Source organism: Varanus komodoensis, unplaced genomic scaffold, assembly GCF_004798865.1.
Source record: "Varanus komodoensis strain SLA01 unplaced genomic scaffold, ASM479886v1 scaffold5, whole genome shotgun sequence".
Classification (NCBI taxonomy): Eukaryota; Metazoa; Chordata; class Lepidosauria; order Squamata; family Varanidae; genus Varanus; species Varanus komodoensis.
Genome location: NW_025336087.1, coordinates 43369663 through 43395738, shown reverse-complemented (window position 1 = coordinate 43395738; position 26076 = coordinate 43369663). Strand labels below are relative to the sequence as shown.

At 41.5% G+C, this 26076-nt stretch overlaps 2 protein-coding genes across 10 annotated transcripts in view; one reads left to right on the top strand and one right to left on the bottom strand.

The window, feature by feature from the left end:
- Positions 1–17182, bottom strand: part of AGTPBP1 (ATP/GTP binding carboxypeptidase 1) — a 75403-nt gene extending 58221 nt beyond the window's left edge. For 2 of the 6 annotated variants that reach the window (XM_044445791.1, XM_044445798.1), the window contains exons 1-2: positions 8809–9038; positions 1507–1605 (exon numbers count right to left, since the gene is read on the bottom strand). In XM_044445791.1, the coding sequence (XP_044301726.1) occupies positions 1507–1538 (32 nt within the window). In that variant the 5' untranslated portion in view covers positions 1539–1605; positions 8809–9038. Of the gene's footprint in view, positions 1–1506; positions 1606–7362; positions 7382–8808; positions 9039–11308; positions 11433–14613; positions 14765–17073 lie in introns of those variants that run through there. The other 4 variants (XM_044445792.1, XM_044445793.1, XM_044445795.1 and 1 more) reach the window with 4 other exon arrangements.
- Positions 17183–17712: 530 nt separating this feature from the next.
- NAA35 (N-alpha-acetyltransferase 35, NatC auxiliary subunit) overlaps positions 17713–26076 on the top strand; it is a 28963-nt gene continuing 20599 nt past the window's right edge. Inside the window, exons 1-5 of one of the 4 annotated variants that reach the window (XM_044445876.1) lie at positions 17713–17812; positions 18306–18439; positions 22321–22354; positions 24758–24872; positions 25628–25702. In XM_044445876.1, coding sequence (XP_044301811.1) covers positions 18316–18439; positions 22321–22354; positions 24758–24872; positions 25628–25702 — 348 coding nt within the window. In that variant the 5' untranslated portion in view covers positions 17713–17812; positions 18306–18315. Of the gene's footprint in view, positions 17813–17835; positions 17926–18305; positions 18440–22320; positions 22355–24757; positions 24873–25627; positions 25703–26076 lie in introns of those variants that run through there. The other 3 variants (XM_044445877.1, XR_006416242.1, XM_044445875.1) reach the window with 3 other exon arrangements.

Genomic DNA, 26076 nt, shown 5'->3' with positions numbered 1-26076 from the left:
AAAATAGCATTTGCCCTTTTTGTGGCTGCACTGCATTGTTGGTTCATATTTAGCCTGTTGTCCACAATAACTCTGAGGTCTTTTTCTTTTTCAGTTCTATTGAGCCACATATTTCCCATCTTGTAGCAATGCATTTGGTTTCTTTTTCCTAGGTGGAGGACCTAGCACTTGTCCCTACTGAATCTCATTCCACTGCTTTCAGCCCAGCATTCAAGTTTATCAAGATCGCCCTGGACCTTCATGCTGTTTTCTAGGGTGTTCACTATTCCACCCAGTTTTGTATCATCTGCAAATCTGATCATTGTTCCTTGTATTTCCTCATCTTAATCATTAATAAAGATGTTGAAGAGCACTGGGCCTAGGACTGAACCCTGTGGCACCTCACTAGTTACCTTTCTGCAGTTTGAGAAGGTGCCATTGATGAGCACTCTTCACTCTTTAGCAGCCAATTTTGGATCCACCTAATAGTTTTTCTATCTTGACCACGTTTTGCTAGGTTGCTTATCAGGATGTTGTGGGGCACTATTTCAAAAGCTTTGCTACAGCTGAGGAAGACTGTGTCCACAGTGTTCCCTCTATCCATTTGGGAGGTTATCCAGTTAAAAGAGAGAGACAGAGAGAGAGAGATTAAAAATGGGATGTCTGTAATCCTCTGAGTCTGAAGGGTTGTGTGCAGCTTACACTAGATGGCGCTACTAACAAAAATGCAAAATCAAGTTTTCCTCTCAGGTTATTCTTTTTATGGAAAAAGCTAAGTATCTACCTACTTTCATAGAGGAGCTATATTGAAATAAATAGATTCTGCATGATTCTTTTAGATTCTTGTGTTTTGGTTAACTTTAAATACAATAAACACATTACAAAATCTCAACAGAAGTTTGAAGACCATTAAACAGAATGGATAGTTTCTCTTAACTGGATAAAATTGAATAAATAAAATGTACTCCTCATTCCCAGAAGAAAGTTCATATTTTGTATTTTTATCAAATGTAAGAATATGTGACTATCCCACTATTGTAACAAAACAAAATGGCTTCAAAAAGAACATCAAACAAGTTCAAGTTTTATCTTTATTGCAAAAACTGACAAATAAACTATTGATAACAAGTATTTCAGCAGACCATTATCAGCTTTAGTTGCCTATGATTTGTTGAAACTTCCTGGTGAAGGACAAATTATGTGATGGCTTTGAAATAAGAACTTCTTCAATAAATCTAGCCCACAAAGGAAGCAGACAGAGCACCTGTGCATCCTCCACAGAAACAGATTCATCCAGAAATGCAATCCTAGAGTTCTCGATCTTTTTCAGGACCATTAATTAAATGAGTGAATTTTTAATCTACAATTTATTTTCATATTGTGTTTTGAAAATTCACAAATATTATTGTGTGATCACATTACAAATGAATTTTAAGGAATATAATCCCACATGACAAAACCATTCTGCAAATAAAATTACACAAACTCCACACCTGCTTTCTTTTTTTTGGGGGGGGGGGCACTCACCTTTTTTCTGATGCCATTTTTATTTTATTCATATTGGAAAAAAATGTTCTTCATACCAACTTGGAAATATTAGTTCTCCGTATCAAGATTTGAGATGACCTGTAAAAAATTAAAATGTATGATTGTGAATAAATTCAAAAGCAAAATTTCTCATGTGAAGCCTCTACAGTAATAGCACCTAAACAAGAACTAATGTTAGAGTCAATCTAACATTCAAAGAAATATGACAAAAGTTATACAATCTTGCCAAGACAGACAGGAACTCTATAAATTGTGTAGGGCAGAAATTCAAATCACTGCCTTGTCCTGGCGAAGGGGCTTGCATAGCTCAATGAAGCTATGAGCTATGCCGTGCAGGGCCACCCAAGACAGACAGGTCATACCAGAGAGCTCTGACAAAACATGATCCACTGGAGAAGGAAATGGCAACCCACTTCAGTATCTTTGCCATGAAAACCCCATGGACAGTACCAAAAGGCAAAAAGATATGACACTGGAAGATGAGCCCCTCAGGACGGGAGGTGTCCAATATGCTACTGGGGCTAGTACTAGTAGTGCCAGAAAGAATGAAGCGACTGGGTCAAAGCCAAAAGGACACTCAGTTGCGGATGTATCTGGTGGTGAAAGGAAAGTCCGATGCTGCAAAGATCTATACTCCACAGGAACCTGGAATATAAGAACCATGAATCAAGGCAAGCTGGATGTGGTCAAACATGAGATGACAAGACTGAACATCGACATCTTAGGAGTCAGTGAACTAAAATGGACAGGTATGGGTGAATTTAATTCAGATGACCATCAGGTATACTACTGCAGGCAAGAATGCCTCAGAAGAAATGGAATAGCCTTTATAGTCAATAAAAGAGTAGGAAAAGCAGTACTGGGATACAATCTCCAAAATGACAGAATGATCTCAGTTCGAATCCAAGGAAAATCATTCAACATCACAATAGTCCAAGTCTATGCCCAAACCACAAGTGCTGAAGTTGACCGGTTCTATGAAGGCCTACAACACCTTCTAGAATTAACACCAAAAAATGATGTCCTTATCATCATGGGGGATTGGAATGCTAAAGTAGGAAACCAAAAGATAACCAGAATAACAGGCAAGTTTGGCTTTGGAGTACAAAATGAAGCAGGGCACAAGATGGTAGGATTTTGTCAAGAGATACGATGGTCATAGCAAACACTCTTTTCCAACAACCCAAGAGATGACTCTACACATGGACATCACCAGACGGTCAACACAGAAATCAGATTGACTATGTGCTCTGCAGCCAAAGATGGAGAGCCCTATACAGTCAGTAAAAACTAGACCAGGAGCCGACTGTGGCTCAGATCATGAGCTTCTGGTTGCAAAATTTAGGCTTAAATTGAAGAAAGTAGGGAAAAGCACTAGGCCACTCAGGTATGACATAAATCATATCCCTGATGAATATACAGTAGAGGTGACAAATAGATTTGAGGAATTAGATCTGATAGACAGAGTGTCTGAAGAACTATGGATGGAGGTTTGCGACATTGTACAAGAGGTAGCAACTAAAACCATCCCAAAGAAAAAGAAATGCAAGAAAGCAAAATGGCTGTCTGAGGAAGCTTTTCAAATAGCTGAGGAAAGAAGGGAAGCAAAAGGCAAGGGAGAAAGATACACCCAATTGAATGCAGAATTCCAGAGAATAGCTAGAAGAGATAGGGATGCCTTCTTCAATGAATACTGCAAAGAAACAGAAGAAAACAATAGAATAGGGAGGACCAGAGATCTCTTCAAGAAAATTGGAGATATGAAGGGAATGTTTCATGCAAAGATGGGCATGATAAAGAAACAAAATGGCAGGAACCTAACAGAGGCAGAAGAGATTAAGAAGAGGTGACAAGATTACACAGAAGACCTATGCAAGAAAGAGCTTAATGTCCCTGATAATCAAGAAGGGGTGGTCACTGACCTTGAGCCAGACATCCTGGAATGTGAAGTCAAATGGCCCTTAGGAAGTCTGAGCAACAACAAAGTTAGTGGAGCTGACAGTATTCCAGCTGAGCTATTCAAAATCTTAAAGACAATACAGTAAAAGTGTTCACTCAATATGCCAGAAAATTTGGAAAACTCAACAGTGGCTACAGGATTGGAAAAGGTCAGTTTACATTCCAATTCCAAAGAAGGGAAATGCCAAAGATTGTTCAAACTACCACACCATTGCACTCATTTCACATGCTAGCAAAGTTATGCTCAAAATCCTACAAGCTAGGCTCCAGCACTATGTGGACTGAGAACTACCAGAAATACAGGCAGGATTTCGAAGAGGGAAAGGAACTAGAGATCAAATTGCCAACATACACTGGATCATGGAGAAAGCTAAGGAGTTCCAGAAAAACATCTACTTCTGCTTCACTGACTGTGCTAAAGCCTTTGATTGTGTGGATCACAACAAATTGTGGCAAGTTCTTAAAGAGATGGGAATATCAGACCATCTTATTTGTCTCTTGAGAAACCTATATGTGGGTCAAGAAGCAACAGTGAGAACCACTGACTGGATCAAAATTGAGAAAGGAGTTCGGCAAGGATGTATATTGTTGCCCTGCCTATTTAACTTATATGCAGAGCACATCATGAGAAAGGCGGGGCTAGATAAATCACCAGTTGAAATTAAGATTGCTGGGAGAAATATCAACAACCTCTGATATGCAGATGATACCACTCTACTGGCAGAAAGTGAAGAGGAACTAAAGAGCCTCTTGATGCGGGTGAAGGAGGAGAGTGAAAAAGTTGGCTTGAAACTCAACATTAAGAAAACTAAGATCATGGCATCCGGTCCTCTCACTTCCTGGCAAATTGATGGGGAAGAAATGGAGGTAGTGACAAATTTTATTTTCCTGGGCTCCAAGATCACCGCAGACGGGGACTGCAGCCAAGAAATTAAAAGACACTTGCTCCTGAGGAGGAAAGCTATGGCAAATCTAGACAGCATACTAAAAAGCAGAGACATCACCCTGCCAACAAAAGTGCGTATAGTCAAGGCTATGGTTTTCCCAGTTGCAATGTATGGCTGTGAAAGTTGAAACATAAGGAAGGCTGAGCGCCAAAGGATTGAGGCCTTTGAATTGTGGAGGAGACTCCTGCGAGTCCCTTGGGCTGCAAGGCAATCAAACCGGTCAGTCCTAGAGGAGATGCTAGAGATTGTGGGAAAACTCAGTGAGAGAATATTGCTGGAAAGAGTAAAATATTTGGAACTGTAAACTAGCGATCCTCTTGACAATATGAGTTTTGTCAAGCAGTAGTTTCTACACATTTTGAATCAAAATTAGGAAAGCAAACTGTATTCATATAAAGTCCATACAGAAAAAATACTTCAAATCTTGAACTGAGTTCCAATACAAAAATCATACACTGGAAGCACTAATTTCCTTTGGAGAAATACCATATGACTTTCTGAGGAGTCCTTGCAGAAGCTACTTCATATTAATGTTATCCAATCAAGTCAAAGTACCAACAGTTCTGTACATATAGATATCTGGAATTCCTCAGGCTGATGTATGACATCATCAAAAGGTTTGTTAATTCAAATTTGTATCATTGGCTAAACAAACTCAGATGTTATTTATTGCATGTGCAATTGTTTTGGCAGATTTTTTCCCCAGAAGGCTAGGTTTTCCTTATTTGTAGACAGTTTTGTTTTGCAGCTAATAGATGCCAGCATATTTTCAAAAACATTACTAAACACATAAGGATTTATTTGTGCAAGAGCAGTGTATGATCATTGGCAGAACAGACAGCTATGTTATCCCTTCTTTCTCCCTTTCTAGATAGTTTACACATGTATATTTCAAACTAGGTCCAGAGCCAAGAGTCCTGAGAAGAACTCATGAAATTAGACTTTTAACTACATGCCTAGGACTAAACATTTCAGCAAAGTATAGAGCTGAAGCCTCTGAATAGCTGCTATAACAAATAAAAGTCAAAGGGGTCAATGTTCCCATCACTTCCTCTTAGCAGGAAAAATGATGGAAGCTCTCAAAAGGTCAAAAAATGGCATTGCTAAATCAGGTACATCACTGATTCCACAGGTACTTCTCAGAAGCTCCTACTGCTATCATTCAAAAGGCACAGTAGAGCTATTTGGTCCTTCACTACTTAACTTTTTTTCTGCTGAAATAGAAGCACCAGTAGGAAAATTCAGGTTCTAAAGCACTGATGACATCTGCCTCCCACTCCCAAAACCATGTAATCTAAGCAGGATGACAAAAGAACAAAAGGTTCATCCAGAAGAACCCATCTTCTTACAGCCATCCTATGCATCAAAACTTTAGAAATAGCATGGAAAACAAGGAATCAAATAGCAGTTTTCCATTTCTACTCAGTCGACTGTTGTAGGACTTCTCCCCCCACCCCACCCTGCATCATACTGCTAACTGAGAGGGGCAAGGTTACATATGAAAACTGTTGCTGCCTTCCTAGAAACTTGACTCAGATCAACAGCCATTATCTCAGACGAACACTCTCATACTCAGGTGGAGCAAGCAAGCTGTGTTAGTTTTGACCAAATGATTCATGAAGTGCAACCTGATAATGTCTACTCAGAAGCAAACTCCATTAAGTCTATGGAACTCATTCTTGTGTAACTATGTTTAGGATTACACCCTCAAAATGCATTTTTCTATATATTTTTAAAATTCTGATCAAGGATATAAAAGCACAATAGTAAGCGAATCTTGAAAAAATAAAGGCAAATAAAATATATTATTTCATTAATCCAGGGTATGTATAAAATATACCAGATGGCTGTTTTGGGAATACATTTTAAAGGGATATTATGTATGAATTTTACAAAATGCTTCAAGGGTGAGCAAATACATTTTGACTAAAGGAAATCTATGCAAATGTAAATATTTAAAATGCACCCACCAATAAATCCATGGCACCAAATGAATAAAACTGCCCGCTGCAAACTTCCCCTCTGTTGGACAATGAGATGGCTTAGAAGGGTTCAAGCACTTAGTTCACAATGAGAATTGGCTTGGGTAGTTGCCAAAGGGTGGTGCTAAAGGGCTTAACCTGTCTCTCTGTGATATTTGTAGAAACTACATGGAGAAATCAAAAATGAAAAAGGCAAAAGGAAGCTTCCACTTTTTCTCCTGATACTCAGAATTACTCTGCATCAGATATGGAATACCACAACTCTGGCAAAATATCTCCACTTGAAACACACTGGACCTGTCAACCACATAATTTCAGTACAAGTTGAACCTCTATTCTTTTTGGTTTAGTACCATTTCCTTCCTCTCAACATTACACAACCAAGCAGCTATGGGGGAAGCCATGGAGATCACTGCTGTGATTGAGTAAGTCCAACAATGTCTTTCCATTAATGAGAAGCTTTCTGTTCTGATGACATCTTCCACAGACCAGGACAAACCAGGACAGTAAGCAATATTTATTGATTTGTCCCTTCCCTCTGCAGCCCCTTGAAAACCCAACTCAAGAGAGTTTCTGGAACAGAATAAAAAGTGATGCAAGAAACTACAGGAAAAAAATGAAACTGAAAAACTTCTTTCCTTTCCTCTTAAGTTCATGAAGACTTCCTCAAAGAGCTTTCTGTGAGCAGAAGGGCAGTACTAGATACAACCAGGCTTACAAATGGCAAAATCCCATGGATGCAGGGACCTTTTTTAGAAGAGGATTTCAGAATAATACTCAATTTTCTTTATGAAATAGTACACAATATTTATCTTTAAACTGATTTTGAAATTATGTGCAGAATTCCATATTCACAAACATGATAGTGCCATAAAAAGACTGTTTCAAAGTCACAGTTATAAGGCTTGTGTGTAAAAACATTTTTTGCCAATGAAAATAGTGCTCACCTTCCACCGTCTTTCAAGATAGCAACTGTCAGGGATATCAGCCTTAGTCAGAGTAATACCCAGGCCTTCAGAGATTCTTCATCTGTGTGGAAACTAAGGACTTCTAGTGGCCTTAATAGATCCTTGGTTTGCTACAGCTTTCTCTATTGTAATCAGTCATAGATCTTAACTAAGCAACTCAAACCATGAACCGAATCACATTACCGGCAAACAGAGTAAAGCAACCAATCCTATTTTTATTGTCCTAGATCAGAGTACTTTCAAAATGGTTTCTGCCATACAAACTTTGAAGGCTTTGACTGAAGGCCTGTTTCAGGTGCCTTCCCAGTAAAGCGGGCATCCACTCTAAGTATTTCTTCTGTAGTAGCTTTCCTCTGCAAAATCTACTGGGCTAGATTACTTCTGGAGGCAGGGCAAGACCATTTTGCTCACTGCACCTTCAGAGGAAAATGATAACAAGCCTGTTGTTTTTTGTGTGTGTGCATGCCTTTTGTATCTGGAAGTTTATCAACTGGCTCACTTGACCCATTGTTTTTATTTACTTTCCTGGGCACATGCAATGGCAGTCTGTCGGCATGAATGGAAGAGCTGCGGGCACATTCCACATCCCCATACAGACAACCCCCTGTCTAAATACAAGTTTGTCATGCTTCAGAACACTTGCATCAGGGAGACGGGAAGATGAATACAAATATGAGACTTGCACAGCCCTCTCTGAAGAAGACTCACAGGTATGTGGCAGCAAAAGAAGGGTTCCACTGAGTTATATGAGAATTCACTACACACAGGTACCCATTCTTAAGTTGCTCCACTCCTGTGTTTAATTGATCCAGTCTACTAGTGAAACATCACTGGCTTCAATGTGATTTGTTTTGAATATTGTAATATTGATACTGCTGGAGAAAACTAGATCCAAAGCTTCTTGTAGATAGGGTGAAAATGTAAGTGCATGCAAAATAAAGCCATACTATTCTGTTAAAAATAAACCAATCGAGATCAGACATAAATCAAGCTTACTGAGTAAGAAACATCCTCCTACCACTGCAACCCTTGGGTAACAGCACTCTTTATTACATTTCTGCTCCACCCCATAGCTCAAGCTCTCTGCACTGTTCATAACACTTACAAACAGAAAATACAGCACAGCGTATATTGCCAGAGTTCAAACCTACTTTAGAAGAAACGGCTGTAAGAATTGACAAAATATAAACTTGTCCAAGAGTGAATGAAAACGAAGTTGTGGCGAAGAAGCCACTCTAGGACATGACCGGCGAGACCCAGAGAAAACTGAAACCCCTCCCCGCTGAGTGTTTGCACAGCCCATCCCTCCGTATTTCTTCGTCCGCGCTGGGTGGGTGGGGGGGCTGTGGGGCTATGCCGACAACGAGGGAGCTGTTAAAGGGGAGGCCACCCTGCCTGCCTTTCCACCCCAAGGCCGCCAGTCACCTTCTTTCATCGAGGGCGGTGGTCTTCCTTTAAGGTCCGGCCTCCGGGCACCTTCAGCGCAGTCGCACCCGGGTAGGTCCGGCCGCACCAGCGGAGAAGATGGAGGGAGAGCCTCTGGGCTGGGCTCTCGAGCGGACCCCCGAGCGAGGCAGGGGCGAGGCGGCAGGGCCCGCGCTGGGCAGCACAGCCGCGGCGGCGGCGGCGGCGAACCCCCCAGGGGCTCTCCACGCAAGCCCGAGCCGAGGAAGAGGACTCGGCAGGAACCTGTCCGCATCCTGGAGACGTCACTGCGCTCTCCTCCGCCCTCCCTCCACGCGCGTGCACGCCCACCCGCAGGCGCGCGCGCACTCCCGCCCAAGGCGGGCGGTTGAACGCCCTTCCCCTTGAATTGCGGTTTGCTCTCCCCACGCCGCCCCTCGAGAGGGAAGGCGGAATGGTATCTCCTGCCTTGAGCTCAGACCCGCACTTCTCAGCGGACCCCACGTCAAGGCACCTGTGGTAGCCCCTCCCTTGCGACCGGTGCCCCCACTTCCAGAAAGGCCGCCGGGCGGGGCGGTGGGTTGGCATGGCAGGGCGTCCAGATTGCCCTTCAGTTTAACGAGTAGAGTGGCTCTGGCTAAACCAGTTTCAGAGTCTGGGCGGTTGTCCTGCTGGTGCACAGCATCCACCTTTCTGAACAGAGCGGGAGAGAAGAAATGCAAAATGGTGCTTCCTTTCACTGAGGGAGCAATTAAGTAGGCAAGTTTTTGTTTCAGCAACCTGGGATGGAAATCCTGAAATAGAATTCCGTGTAACTTGAAGCTTTCCAGTATTCAGAGAAGCGGTTTCCATAATAGATATTGGCAGAGAGCATTTTATTTCTTATTAGACAGCTGGTTAAGGGCCGCAAATTTGTGATTCATTTTCGCTTGGATTTTGTTCTGTGTGAATTCTAACTCCTTTCCAGGTTTGCAAACCTATTTTATGTAATTTTATTGAGACTTGAAGTCACTGCAGTCAAAAGAACAAAGATTTTAAGATATTTTGGCAAAAGATAAAGTAGGCTGTAGTACTCTAAAGCTGTAATACATTTACCTGGGAGCAACTCCCATTGAAAACAGGGCTTCTCAGAAAATTTTCATAGGTCTGCTTGAATGTGAGTGCAGAGGTAACAAGGAGATAATATATTCAAATATACGTAAAACCACTGCAGTAATCCTGATGCTGTCTAGACATACATAGGAAAAATCAGTGCCCAGGCACTGACCTCAAAAAAAAAAAAAAAAAAGCTCTTGCAGCTATTGGGTCTTTTTGCACGCTAGAAGAGCAGCTTTGGAGCCAGAGCAGGGGCAGAGTAGGCAGACTGTAGTGGCATTGCTTCCAGCTTCTCTCCTCTTGAGCTGATGTAAAACACTTCTGCCTAAGTGTTTTGGTGGTCAAGGGGAGTGTGGAGGTGAACCTTTCTGTGCTTCTCCCATTTTCCTTTGGATACCTGCAGTCTTCCAAGTTCAGAGGGTTACTAGCAGCCATGCCTGATCACACTGTTAAGCAGGAACAACATTCTAAATGTTGAAACTCGAAACTCCATTGCCAATGTAATCCCTCCCTCTTGCAATCTAAGACCCTGGTCCTGATCATCCATACAGAAGAGCCTTTCTATAAAGTTATCCATAGAAATGGTCAAATATTTTTAGCTTCCATTGCTTCTATTCTGCAGATGCACAGAAACACTCTACACAGAACCTTAATAAGTGGTATGTCTACCAGACCATTTAAAGAACGTTCATGCAGCATTAACAGCAAACTTGGAGCTGTCTCTGGAGAAGCATAAAATGACATTAAAACATTAATACTGAAAATGTTTCATAATATCCTCCCTAGTTCATCTTCGCAAGTTTCTGAGTTGAGGCCTATATCAGGCTGCAAATAATAGAAAGATTTGAGCATTCACATCCTTAGTTTATAGGCTACAATATAGCCCATTGGGGGGTGGGAATGAAAAGATTGTTGTGAACTGCCAGAAAGCTTAAGCTATTGGGCAGAAGAGAAATGTAATAAATATTGTTTTAACAAGAGACTTCAGCAGGAAAATTAGGATTATGTATTAGCCCCTAAAACAGCAATACCTGAAGTAAAATGACTAATGATATAGAAATATAGCCTGGTGATATGAACGTAGCATTTTCTTAAAGATGAGAGATTAGATACTGCATATATTTTACATTTTAATATCAGGCTTAACTTTAAGCAGAAACGTATGAAGGAAGTTTGGGGCACTTTTTCCAGGTAGAACTTGTATAGTCCTATGAGTATTTACATTCTTACATTTCCGCAAGTTCAAATCAAAAAGTAATACACTTTTTGTATGCTTTACATTCTAATAATTAGCAGTCCATAGCAAAAGGTCCAAGCAAGATGAGATATATTTTGATATAATTTCCTTTCAGATAATCAAAAAGGGAGATAACTGTATGAATGTATATCAAGCAAATGATGTTCATTCTTGTTGTAACACACTTACAAAAGGGTTGTGTGGATAAGATCTGCTGAACACTCTCCTTTCTTGCATCCCCATCTTCTCTTTCTTCAGGCACATTTTCCACCCTAGTTGCTTATCAGAATAGGCCACTTTGGAAGTGAAGAGCCTGAATCAGTGGTGTATAGAAGACAAGGTTGAAAAGAAGGGGAAGTTTCATTCAGCATCCCTCAACTGCACCTGTTTTGATTGAAAATTAACCACTTACCTACTAGCTTGTGTGTGAACTGAGCATATATATGAATAAAAAATTGCTTAGCTGCCCTTTCTCCCCCATTATCTAACCTGCTCTTCTATGTAACACGGTCTAGTAATTGCTGTGCTCAAAGAACTACACAGAAGTGTTGGGTTTGGAAGCTGCACCAATACCATGCACACCAAGTTGTTTTTGGCTTCTGATCCCTCAGACCACCACTTCCCCTTCAGGGAAGATGTGTGCATGTAGGACAACAAGCTGAAACCTTCAGACAGCAGCAGTGCAGCCTTATGTCCAGTTTTCATATTTCAGCCACCACAATAATTGCAAGCTCCTCATAATGTGTTCTGAGTGAAATGAATTCTTACAGGCACTGTCTGATACCATGGCAACCCAGTATAGCCATGGCAGAAGAGGTTGTCCTGTACATTTGGTAGAAAATTGGGGGCACTGATGGAGAATAACACTTAAAGCCTTTGGAGGCTGCATGCAGAATCGTAAGTCCTGCAACCTTAGTCTGAAGTATTTGGAGCTAGGATGTCCAAGAAACTGCCTCTGCCCATATAATTTTGCCCATCAGCTGAGTTTAATGGGTGTCCCAACCTTCAGATGTTAGGTAGATTGCTAACCAGGAAGAAGCTATCCAGTCAAGTGGCTCCATGTATTTTGTGTTTCAAATCATGTCACAAACTTACTCATTTCTGAAAAATATTGACACACTATTCTTAATCCTGTTCAGATTTCAGAGTTGTGTACAATTACGATTTATACAATAATTAAAAGTGCATACATTTACAAGCAGAGTTGAAAATGACAACAATTTAAAATGCTTGGGAAAATAAAGATGTTTTTGCACCAAAAAAAAAATTGCAATCTGGACACTTGGTGATCCTTTTTATGGAAAACATTTCGTAGCTGAGGTCCCACTGTTTATAAAGCCCTCTGTCTTGTGGTTGAATAGCATAAAAGAAGACATCTGGAGAAGGACCTCAGCAGAAGAACTTCATGTCCTCAAAATCTGGTATGGGAACAAGTGTTTCTTATATTTAGGTTCTAAGCTATGTAGAAATATTAAAATAAGATTTTTAATATCTTAAAATATCAGACACTAGAAGGGCCTATGAGTGACCAGACTGCCAATTAAGTTATTTTGGAAGAGATGTGATATACGTCATCCTTGATGTAGCAGTCAGAAGACTGGCTGCCATATGCTGTGCTAAATGAATCCCTGAGTTATCTTCAAGGGCAGCCCCATATATTACATATTGCAGCAGTCTGACTGGTAGCCAGAGTGTGGCTCCCCCCATGTAGTAATGGCTGCAGATGGTGAATCAGTCCATGTGAATCACCTGGGCCTGTAGTGAAAAGTGGTTTCTAAGAGTAATCACAAACGTCATAATTGCTTTTCAGGGGGAATGCAGCCCTATCCATAACAGGCCAAATATCAATTTCCCAGACCCAAAAGCCATCTACACACTGTACCTCCATTCTGTCAGGATTAAGTTTCAGCTTATTGGCCCTCATTCAGCCTGTTACTGCATCCAGGCACTGATTCAGCTTCTTTACAGCCTCAGCTGACTCTTATGCCAAGAAGAAATAGAGCTGAATGTCACCAGCATAGTATGGAAACCTCACTCCAACCCCTCCAATAACTTTTCCCAGAAGCTTCATATAACTGTTAAAAAGCATGGGGCAATGAGATGAACCCTAGCGGATCCATAATGCCAGTGCTAGGGAATTGAACAGAAACCTTGCCGTCCCACCAAACAATGAGTGTTATCTTTTGGACCTTAGTGTAGGTAGGAGCACCGTGCTTTGTGCCCCCATACCTACACAGTTGGTCCAGAAAAAAACCGGTTGTATCAAAAGCAGCTAAGGGTACAAGCAGACAGTCATGTTTAAACAAAAAAAGTTCTACAATTCTTCCGATTTCCAAGCCAGTGCTTTAAGATACCAAGGATAATGAATAAAAAGCACCCATCCTGCTTAGCTGAACACTTAAAAAGTTAAGCTGCAATATTCAGACACCAGTTGCTGCCAATCTCCTACCCATCAGTGTGGCCTGAAGCAGGTCACTTCACCTTGCATGCCCTGTCTGAACTTGGCTGCAATTAAGGAACTTTGTTCTGCAGCCACAATCATAACACCTTTATTACTACTTTTTAGGAGTCAGTCTTAAGTCTGTTTATGTGCAAACTTCTGTTATTCAGTGGCACTGCTTTTAATTGCTGTTATTTTCATCTTTCATTTTGTGTATAATTTGGTTAAATAGATATTTTTGTTAGAATATTTTATACTGTTTTCTGTTGTATTTGTAAGCCGTATTTGAATGCTTCTATAATAGGAAGAGAGCATACATGTTTCTGAAATTTTGAAAGAATTACTAAAGAGAAGTCTAAGCAACTCTAAATTTTACTTTGTTTCTGCATACTTCTTGGCAAACTTTAAAGACACATAAATAGTCCAGCCTTTGGGAATAAAAGGAACATACTAATAATAGCCTGTAGCAGGTTATCATCTTTCCCACGATAGTACATTTTTCTTGGATCCTTTATACTTTTCTCATTTACTAAGGAACAGAATATATTGTCTATCTTCATTTTCCCCTACAGTTTTACATTAATTGCATTATTATTAATGTTCAGTGGTTAGAAACTTTTTTCTTTTTACTGAGGATAATATTTCCTGTTGCAATTAACTTGTATTGCTTATAGTTTGAATGTTTAAACAAGCTAATATGTTTCAGGATATAAGAGGCTTGGGCTAAAATCCTATACAAACTTACTAGGAAGTAAGCCTCATCAAAACATTGGCATGTTTAAGTAAGCATGCATCAGATCACACTGTAAATTTCACCAATTAGTTTACATATTTTAAGTGGAATTTGCCAACATACTTGGAAACTGAACTCTGAAAAATTGAGTGTCTGAATTTCTATGGCTCAAAACCATCTTTTTATTTTAAGAGTTCTTGGAAATTGCACCCTGAAGGGACTGCATAATTAGTCTGTTTATAGATCACTGAAGAATTAATACCAGTACAGCAAAAGTTTCTGCAACGTGAAAGAAAAATAACAGAATTATAGTATACTTACAAAAAATGCAGCTAGTATTAGTGACAGGGTCTTGACCATTATGCAGGTTATTTGTGGCACATTCACCACTTGACCACACTCTTCCCCTCATCCTCTTCAATATGAGGGTTATGTCAGTTCAGATAATAGCCATTCTCAAACCTTTTCCATTCTTTGGTAAAGCAACAAAAAGAAGGGAGGGAGTCTATCATATCATCTTCAAAAGAAACTGTCCACTATCTCAATCACCCAGTCTCCAGGATCTCAGGCTGCAGTTCTTTTCTGGGGTTCAGAGGTGAAGCCCAAAACAGGGGTGAGCATAAGGTAACTCTCCAGCCATTTAGGACTTCATCTAGCAGAAGCCCCTGCCAGCATGGCTAGTGGTCAAGAAGACAGAGGGCTGAAGTTCAAAACATCTGGAGATTGACTTTCTGTTCACCTCTGTTCCAGAAGACTACACCACTACAGCTTTGAGTCTGCACTTCAGATTCTATTAACTGTTCCCATCAGCACCCCCAGATTGGATCTTGGAACATAGAGACACATGCTTCCAAAGTATAAAACAAGTGTGCACTTGTGCTTGAGAATAAATGTTTAGCTTTCAGTTTCATTGAGTATTCTAAATGTGGTTTTGGTCTTTCTTGCCACTTTTACCTTGTCACAAATGTGTTTCAATTATTGGTGATGGTTTTTATGCTTTTAAATTTTGTAAGAAACTGCAACTGGCCCATTTTTAGAGGAGAAATCCAGCAAAGAAATTCCTAACAATTGTAGCATGAAGTGCTGTTGTTCACCATCCAAGTCACACAGCTATGCCTGTTCCCAGGATACTTCATTCCATTTGCCATCCCACCCAGTCACAAGACTAACTTGAATGTCTGAAGATCACTCCTTCCCAATGTCATACTGGGACCTGGAACAGATTTTATTTTCCTGGGCTCCAAGATTACCGCAGATAGGGACTGCAGCCATGAAATTAAAAGACGCTTGCTCCTGGGGAAAAAAGCTATGGCAAATATAGACAGCATACTAAAAAGCAGAGACAGCACCCTGCCAACAAAAGTGCGTATAGTCAAGGCTATGGTTTTCTCAGTTGCAATGTATGGCTGTGAAAGTTGGACCATAAGGAAGGCTGAGCACCAAAGGATTGAGGCCTTTGAATTGTGGTGCTGGAGGAGACTCCTGCGAGTCCCTTGGACGGCAAGGCAATCAAACCGGTCAGTCCTAGAGGAGATCAACCCTGACTGCTCTTTAGAAGGCCAGATACTGAAGATGAAACTCAAATATTTTGGCCACCTAATGAGAAGGAAGGACTCCCTGGAGAAGAGTCTAATGCTGGGAACAATAGATGGCAAAAGAAGGGGAAGGCAGAGAATGAGGTGGCAGGAAGTAGTTGGTGTGAACTTAAGTGGACTCCGGGGGATGGTGGAGGACAGGAAGGCCTAGAGGAATGTTGTCCATGGGGTCGCAATGGGCCCGACATGACTTTGCAACTAACAACAACAACAACCTTTTTTTTATGTTAACCAGTCACTATCTAGTTCTTGGCAAATCAGTGAGGATTTTTTTCTTGGATTAATGGAAACATTTTCTTCAATAAAATGCTATCAAGCATTTCACTACTGGCACCAAGACTGCAGAATATCCTTCCTGAAAAAACTCAACTGGTTCCTTAGATGGGCAACTCCACCATCTGGAGATAGCTCTTCAGAAGTATGACTATGACTTCCATCAGCCCTAGGTAACATAGCTATGAGTGAAAGTTATAAGAGGCCTATCCCTGCAGATTAATGGTCAATACATTTGCCAGACCTTTGGATTGTTTTAACTTTACTCCTTGCTATTTTTTTAGTGTTACTCTGCTTTTAAATTCACAGTTCCTTGCACATATTTTTATTTATCTTGTATGCTATCTTGAGGCTTGGTGTAGCCAAGAAGTTGAATAGAAAACTACTAGATAAATAATCCAGAAACACCAGTGATAAAAAAAAAAAACTTTTGAAATGTAGCAAGAGATTTAAGAAAGAACAGCTGTCCTGAGACAGTCTCAGAACCAACAGAGTTGCAATTTGAACATATGTATAGAAGGGAAGTATCAGCATCATGATGTTTGTACCACAAACTAATTTCTCTCATTTTCATCCCTCTGGCAATATGAAGAAAACAATGGATTACCTCACACTGTTGCTGTACATGGCTCTTCCTCAATTTCATTTCCCTACCTTGAAACTGGGAAAAATAATAATGCGGCATGCTGTATGGTTATAATAAACCACTCCTTAATGCATGTACGCACACGTACACTATGGACATTACAGAGTCTTCATAAGCCGTTCTCTTTCAGCACTAGTCTTCCTCAACAATTCAGGCTTAACAACATCGGACTACACTGGAGGATTGACAGCTGCAGTTCTTGTTCCCACCCATCCCGAAGTGGGAATCATTCAAAACTACTTTATAAAGTTGCAGTAAACCACATACCCTCTTCTTCCAATCTGAAACGTACAATAAGGGAATAAGTATGCGGGACTTCATTATAGCATTGCCGTAAGTCAGCTTTTCTCAAACTTATTGCCGTCAGATGTGTTCGGACTAAAACTCCCACAATCCTCAGCAAGAGGACTGTGGTAGTTGTAGTCCAAGCACATCTGCAGGGTAATGAGTTGGGGACGGCTGTCAGAAGCAATTCTTTTTACACGCATTTAACATAGTGAAACCAAAAATTGCAGGGCAATGTTTTAAAGTCAACATCCACACACACACAAACTAAGAAACACGGCCTGACTTTTTAAAGAATATCTGTCTTTCCTCCTGGATTCAGTTTTGCTGTTGCAGCGGGGTAATGAAGATAGGACACAACAATCACCGCCAGAAAATTCCCTCTTCCCTCCTGTGTGCAACTATCATTGCTGGCGATCTAAGAACAGGTAGCCGAGACAACAAGAACAACCCAAAGCCCCACCAAACAAACCGCGGGAAATCCGGCTTGCAGCCTACAGAGTGAAGAACGACGGTCTATTTTTTATTTCTTATCTCTATGAGAAAAAGGAAGTCCGGTGTTCCACACGCCGCTGCATCCGGAGTCGGTTCGTCGGCAAGGGGCTCCCGCGCACGCGCAGCCGCCGAGGCGTCCGCGCTCGCCCTGCGTCCTGTGCCTGCGGGTGGAAGGGGAGCGGAATTGCTCTGGTCGACCGCGTGAGGCGGAGGCTGCGGGCTCGGGGTGAGCGCAGGGGCCGTTCGGGCGCTCCGCCTCCGCCCTGCCGGGCAGAGAAGGAGCACTCACGGGGCGAGGAAGCCGCGTTCCGCCACCGGAGGCGGCGGCGGCGGCAGCAGGTGGGAGGCCCGGAGCAATCCCTCGAACAGAATGGTTACACTGGCGGGTGGCTGCAGCTGGGGCACCGTCCCAGCTCTGCCCAGGGGCTGAGTAGGATCCCGCTCCCCATCTGACTTGGCTTGCTAGTGGTCCGTAGTAGATGCGAAGACGCTTGCCCTTAGCCGCCCGGCAGCTCCTCCGGGCTTCACATCAGCTCGATATCAGGACGGGAGTCTTTCAGTCTGGACTGTTTTAAAAATCGGGAGGAGGGAAGATCAGCACAATTGGGCGTGCGGGGAGGGGCACATGTCAAATGCAACCATGTCTCCCGTCAACCCCTGTTCGCAATTTCTGATGCATCACATTTGAATGTTTTTTATTGTTTAATGTTTTATGACAGCAGTAGGAATATGGTTATGAAGGCTTCTGTAGAAGATGATGATTCAGGATGGGAGCTCAATATACCTGAGAAGATGGAAAAGAGTAATACAAGCTGGATAGATATTACCCATGACTTTGAAGATTGTTGTAGAGGTAAATTGTGCTGTGTCTGGTTGGTGGATGGAAAATGGCTGGAATGACAGGAGTCAGTCAAAAAAGATAAGTTGTGGTTTAGCAGCAGCAGGAAGCTTATTGTAATGCTAGTGGTCATGAAACCAATAGACTTTTCTGGAAAGGAAGACAGGGCTATAGGAAAATGTCTTCAACTGAATGAGACTGTAGGCCCATTAGCCCAGCATTGCCCACACTGACTGGTAGTGGCTGTCCAGGGCTCCAGGCAGGAGATCTCCCAGCCCAAGCTGGAAATGCTGGCGATCAAACCTGAGATCTTATCACACGAAGTACTTGCTTTACCTCTGAGCAATGGTCCCTTATCTGTGGCCAAAGGTTACTGGAACAGGGCCTAACAGTTTCTGACCACTCTGTGGGTGGAGTCCGTTGACAGAGTTCTCTGTTCTAAATTGTATGCCTGTTGTAACTTCTTAGAAATCTTGTACTCTCCATGCATGGTAAGAAAGTCAAGTGGAGAGCTTGTGACAGGTAATTTGAGTATAAAGAATAAGCACGGAGTGGTACCAGAAGAAGACTCAGTAGCCCTGTTCATTTGTTCCTAATTATTATTATTATTACATTTTTATACTGCCTATAGCCAAAGCTCTCTAGGCAGTTGACAGCAATAATCGTAGAATCATACACTCAAGTCACCCATCCCACTTCTGCCCAGGCCTGACACTGCTTAGCTTCCAAGATTAGGCAGGATCAGGCACTTCAGGCTACATGGAAGCTACATTTGTGGATGAAACACATGAGGAAAGGGAATGTGCTTGTCCCATTCCATTCATCATCATTTTTTCACGCTTTCTACATGGAGGGTGAGTTGAGGAAGACACATTCTTTTGCCCATGGGAGTTTTCCATGTTATGCACCACACTGATTTTCCTACACATGAGCCTTTTTCAGGCATTCTGGAGCTAAAGAGAGCAAAGGTATGAGGAGAGAAAGGGTTCCAGCCCTGTCCCCTCCCTCTTGGATTACTGTCATCCTCTGCTCATAGTTGGGGACTGTCTAAAGCAGGGGTCCTCAAACTTTTTAAACGGGGGGCCAGTTCACTGCCCCTCAGACTGTTGGGGGGCTGGACTATAGTTTGAAAAAAATATGAATGGATTCCTATGCACACTGCACATTAAAAATTAATTAAAATTAAAATCAAATTAAAATTAAAATCAATTAAATTAATTAAAATAAAAATTTAAAAATAATTTTAAAATGTTTGCTCCCCTCGCTCGAGCTGCAGCAGAAGCCCAAGAGGAGGTGGGGAAGAGCATGTCCATATTCAAGGGACATAGCCACAATGTCTGCAATCGTGCTGGGGGCGGCGGGAGACGGATGTGATCGTGCTCATGCACGGAAGGCGGGTGCGATCATGTCCATCCCCCCCACCCCGAGCACGACCATTATCGCGCCCGTCTTCCCTGCACACTCGCACAGAGATCGTTTTCTCCGAGTGAGTCCAAAACCTCTGAGGCGGCCTGGATAAATGGGCATGGCAGGCCAAATCTGGCCCATGGGCCATAGTTTGGGGACCCATGGTCTAAAGAGAGCGTTCTGTGTCTGTGGAGGCTCTCCCTGTGAGTCAGGACACTGAGTTGGGGTGGCCTTTGTGAGGATGGGGCAGGGCTGGAGTGCTTCTCCTCCTCCTCATGCCTTGGTCCTGTTCAGAACACTTATTTATTTATATTTATTTTATATTGTGATTTATATCCTGCCTTTTTCCTACAAAGGACTCAAGGTAGCTTACATCATCTCTCCTCCTCCATCTTATCCCCACAACAACAACCCTGTGAGGTAGGTTGGGCCGAGAGTCTGTGACTGGCCCAAAGTCACCCACTTGGCTCCATGGCTAAGCAGGGACTAGAACCCAGATCCTCTGAGTCCCAGCCCCATGCTCTTAACCACTACACCACACTGGCTCTCACTTGAATAGGGCTGCAGATATACTCAGAATTGCAGGCCTTCTCTTCTTCTCTCTATCACACTTGCTCCATTAATCTGTTGTGACGAGCAAGACAAGGCTGCCACTGTGGCAACTTTGTTGAGCCACCATGCAAAGACTGTCTATCTTTGCAACAGCAGCTGACCCAGAAGGGCCAAGCCAACAGGATCACTGCACATGGGGGACTGTGTTGCTGCATAATGGGTCTGGGGAAACGTCTGCCGTTGAGTTGGAAACTGGTAAGGGCTAGTTTGCCTGGGAATGGCTAATGGGGAAGTGACGCTCCCCAGTGCTTCTTTGCAGTGCAGTCTGCCCACTTGGTAAGTCAAACCAGATGGAAACTTGAAAGAGAGTTTGGGCCCAACTGAAGCTATGCTCAAACTTTTTTTCAGGTTCTAGTCCTCAGTCTCCAGCAGCCCTTCTTCCCATTCACTTTTCTCACTTTGCTGGGAATCTAAAAGGAGATGAGAGTTGACTGCTGAAGCTCAGGAATTAGCAAAACCGAGCTCACAGCTGTTGCTGCTGCCCCACCTTTCAATGTAGAAATGTGGAAGAGAATTATGGACACAACTGAGTCTAGGCTGAAAACTGCCTGTTGGTTTCCTGTGCCACAATTGTCACCATCCAGGCTCCATGCCAACTGTCTCGCTCATTGCCAGCTCCCCTTTGCCACTTCCTGAGGTGTGAGGGAGGCTGTGTGTAGCACCAGTTATAAGCATGCATGATGACACCAGGGTTTGGGCCTCAGCTTGAGTATTATGTATGCTAAGCAGTGCACCAGTGCTCAATTTTTTTAAAGAAAAACCATGGGGTAGGGAGCTGGCCTTGCTCTTCCTTATCTGGCAACTAGCCAGAGATCAAAAAAAAAAAAAAATCAGCCAGACTAGCATTTTTTTCTAGCGGTCAGCAGCCTTCTCTGCAGAAGATTAGGTGTCCTTCCCTTTTGTTCCCCCTAGTTACTCTCACCTTGTAGGCATGTATAAGTGCTTTCCTCCCTCTTTTTCTGAGAAGGGCTCTGTGGCCATCACCCCTGTTCACCTTTGGCTCTCCTGACTGATTGAAACCCTAGATATTAATGATATGTTTTCCAATTGCTGTTTATTTTTTGGGATTATAATAGTTAGAAACAGACACTTTAGGATACTTGTTAATTGCTGTTAATGTTCACACCTTCAAAATGATTAAACTTAAGTTTGACATTTCAAGCTTAAGTTTAATGACATTTATGCCTTACATTTAATATTGTTTGATTTCTTTTTTCCTGGTAACCCTTTTTATTTAGCACTTGTTTGTTGGCCATTGAAATATATGGAGCTGCATACAGCAGAAGCATCCCTGAGAGTTCCATTGAGAATGCTTCTTCTGAGAGAAGAGAAGGGGAAAATAATTTTTACCACTTCCCCCACCCTGTACCCCCAGCTCCACCTCCCTCAATGTTTTGAAGGGTCCCCTAACCCTCCAGAGCAGGTTTTCAGGAGACATATTGGGTAGAATCAACAATCCTCATCTTATCTCCATTCAGCCAGAAGAAAAGTTTTACTGAATCATAAGCTTCCCCAGGATGGATGGAGCCCTTCTGTCTTTGGAAGGTGTATGTTAGATCCAGCTCATTGTTTGGCAGGAATGAGATTGTATGATGTGATGGCTGTTTACTGAAACTGCTTTTAAGGGTTTACAAGTAGGGTGATTATAATAGATTCCCATATTGTCCTGAATTAGTATAAAATTGAACTGCTCTTCTGTTCACTTAAACTCCTTAGCTAGCAGAAAAGTGGATTTAAGCTAAAGATATGTTTTACTTAAAGAAAATGTTGTTAAAGACATCTTTTGTCTGTATCTTTGATTCTGTAAAGGGCTTATTCAATATCTAAAGTGTCTGAACACCTTTCTAATGTGCTCTTCATTTTTAATTTCCTTCAAGAGCTGAAGTTGGGAGAGTTACTTCATGACAAACTGTGAGTGTACCATAAGGATACAAGCTTTTATAATGTGTTTCTTGCATCTTAATCTGAAACAAATGCTTAGAAGCAACCTTTATTGATTTCAGTGATTATTGCTTGGTTCCAAGTGTGTTAGGTACAGTTACAGTCATCTTGGCCTTACATCTCCTTTAGCCATTTGAAGAATGCTAAATAATATTGATAAGAATGTAAGCTAATGACTTGAAAACTCTGTTGCACACAAGCTGAAGAAGCAGCATTATGTGTATTTACTAGGAATAACCACTGTTGAGTTCAGAGGAACTTAATTCTATACAAGTGTTTAGAATCATGTAGTAAGGCAGTACTCTAGCCATATTTATAATAACTTGTTAAGAAGTAAAATCTGTTAGGGACTGGGGGAAACAGTTAATAGACAAAGCAGATTCTTAGGTTTCATTGATGGACATGCTTAATTGGAAATAAGTCCAGTTCATTTGAGTAGATTATACTTCCACATAAGTATACTTAGGATAATCTTACGATGCTGTCTTCACATAAATACAGCAGAAGCCTCTGCATTCTTATTTCAGTGTTATCATTTGCCCATTTAATTAGCTTTGTAATGAAATTCAGTGGATTAGTCAGCAGCCAGCTTGTCCTTATTGCTTAGTCAACTCAATTGAAATAAAATGGGTTTCCTTCATAAACCCTTACTGAAGCAACATTGGCACATCCTGCTAGTGTTTGTGGCTTTGTTTTCTGATGGACTTCCAGCTTCCTGTGCTACAAATGGAAAAAACAGGTTATAGATAGGATGTTGAACTACAGAGAGCTTTAGTGGATTGGATCCAGATCTGGTCATAACTATATTAAGTCCCATTAACCTCAACAGGCCTGCTCTAGGTGAGACAAAATCTGAATCCAACCCAATGTCAATAAGGTAAAAGAACTGCAGGGAATGTGTCTGAAGTTGATATGTGGAATTAACTAGGAAGAGATTACATCGCCTCAACAGACTTGATAGCACATAACAACAATAGCAACAAACATAACATGCAGCATTATCAGTCAACATCCACATGTGCTTGCTTGTGTATTCCAGAATCTATCAGTAATACGTAAACTCTTTAGAGAGGTACATTTCTGTATGCTAACAGAGCTATGTTTATGTGTGGTTTCGACCATGCTATCTGTTCTTAATACAATTACATTTTACTCTGTTTTATTGACTGATTCCTCAGTATTGCTTACTGTGAAGATACCTTGCAGAATAATTTTGATCTGTCTTGGATGCATGCTATACATACCTAAGATGTATATTCCATTGGTAGACAATAATCCCATGTGAACTCTGACATCTGTGCCTTAAATTTACTGTCTTCTCCAAAGGAATGACACTAGCATTAGCTCTGGTAGCCTTCCCCAGCTCCTGCTCCAAACTGGGAAATCTTGAACAGTTTGGATACTCTTCATTTCCCACATCCTGGGGATCTCAGGGACTGTGGTTTAAAATATAGTCTTTGTCTTACAGGCTTAACATACCATATAGCGATGGGTTAACATTTATTTGAGCCACATTTCCTGATTTGAACAGAGTGAGAATATGCTAGTGAAATTCTATTCTGATTTATTACTCCTACTAGTTGCTTGGGAGGAGGTGTGGATCACCCTTGGAAACCATTTTGCATGTGCACCTAGTGCTACGCCATGATTTAGCAGGGGGTGGGAAACGGCTGGCCTGCAGGCCCCTCCTAAGGCTTAACCTGCTGACTTGAGCAGTGAGTCAGAGGAATTTCCTTGTTATCTCCAAACACAGACCAGAGATAAAGAGATTCCCTTTACTTAGGGGTAACTAACCTCTCCCGTTTGGAAGGCTAAATGCAGTGCACCCAGCTGGTGCTTGCAGGAGCTCCTCTGAATGACTGCTGAGCATCCTTTGTTCCTGCTTCTCATTCCCTCATCATTTCATATATCGTTTTATTAAAATTGTGATGCAGAAAATGTCTTGCTAGATTGGGTTAGCCCTCATTTCTTCAACAGTTGTTTAAACCACAGTCCTAATTACATTTCTAGGGATATAGAACTAGAAAGGGGTATAGAACTGTATTGCTAAGGCATTTCCATAGTAAAGAATGATCTTATTGTTTTCATAGTTATTCATTTAACAGGTATTTCGCTTCTGTGATTAGTTTTACCGTATAATATCAAAATGCATCCATTCTTTCTATTTAAAAAGTATGACAATTTAGATGAGTGCTGCATCTGTTTTTGCATGATTTTCAGAGTTGATAAGACAATTAATTATGAAAAATCTTTAATTCTCTTTGCTAGTTGAGCTTTTAACATGTTTTGAAATGTTCTCGCACACACGCACATATATATAATTCAATAGTGCCAGTTTATCATGGTTTTCTCATGGCATCTTGCTCTCCATAGCTTTGGTCTCTTTGAAGCTATGTCTGCAATTGAAATGATGGACCCCAAGATGGATGCTGGTATGATTGGAAACCAAGTTAACCGAAAAGTTCTTAACTTTGAACAAGCTATCAAGGTTAGTGTATTTTTCATTTTGGTCAACTGCTCAGTGCTTTATGAAAATAAATGTCATTGTGAAATGAATGCAGAGGAGCATGAGTGTGAAAAGTGTGGAACCTTCTTCAGCCCAGGGCCAAATTCCATTTTGGAGAAGTTCTAGCTCCAGTGGTTGGTGGGCCGACAGCAATGGAGGCTAGGCCAAAATATGCCAAGTGCCAGCATATTTTACATAAAGCTCCTCTTTCTAGTAACTAAGACTTAGAAGAGACATTTCAACTTCTTAGAATGGGGAGAAAGTTCACAAAATCTGGGAAGCCACCACATAATATTGGTGGTGGCGGAAGAAGTGGAGGGTCATGTCCCAAGAGGAACCCCAGAGGATCCATTTGGGACCATAGGATGACTTGATTTTGCCCTCAGGCCTGAGATTTTGAACCCCTGATTTAAGGAAATGAATTTAGATCTCATTCTAAAGAATGGCAGGAGCTGAAGATGGCTTTTCTCCCAGTGCATAAGGAAAACACTAAGGGAGTTTGGGTGTTAAAGAAGGATGAGCAGTCCCTTACTGACAGGTCCATAGGGTGGCACACAGGTTCTTCTGCTGTCTACAGCACTACAAGCTGAACAGAAGGTGGTATAGTGCTAGAATCTCCCTTCCAGGTAGGCATGTCACTCTTACCCCCACCATGCCCAAACAGGTGATCTCTAGAAGTTGATGATATTTCATTTGCTGCTGATGGAACTCATGCATGTTCTCTTATTCTTTTAAAGGATGGTACTATTAAAATTAAAGATTTGTCCTTGCCGGAGCTAATAGGAATAATGGACACTTGTTTTTGCTGCTTGGTAAGGATTGTCTGTTTTCAGTGTTGAATTAGTTGAAATAACAGTTTTCCACATTTCAGAGATGGTAATTGGATTCATAAAAATCATGGGCCCTGTTAGTTAGAATAACTAATCAATTCTAACTTTTTAGGGATTCCTGAGGCTAAAGCATAAACATATATATTGGGGTGGTGCCATTAAAAAAAATGACATGATCTTTGCATTTTTTTTAAAAGACCCAATTTAACATTGCAGTAGGTTTTTCTGATAATCACCGTATCACCACTATTCTGTTTGGGTAATCAAACTTTGGGAAAATGGAATTCAGGTTTTGCACAATATAAAATTCCTTTCCTTTCCCTGACCCCACCCCCACCTCCAGGTTGAACTAAGAT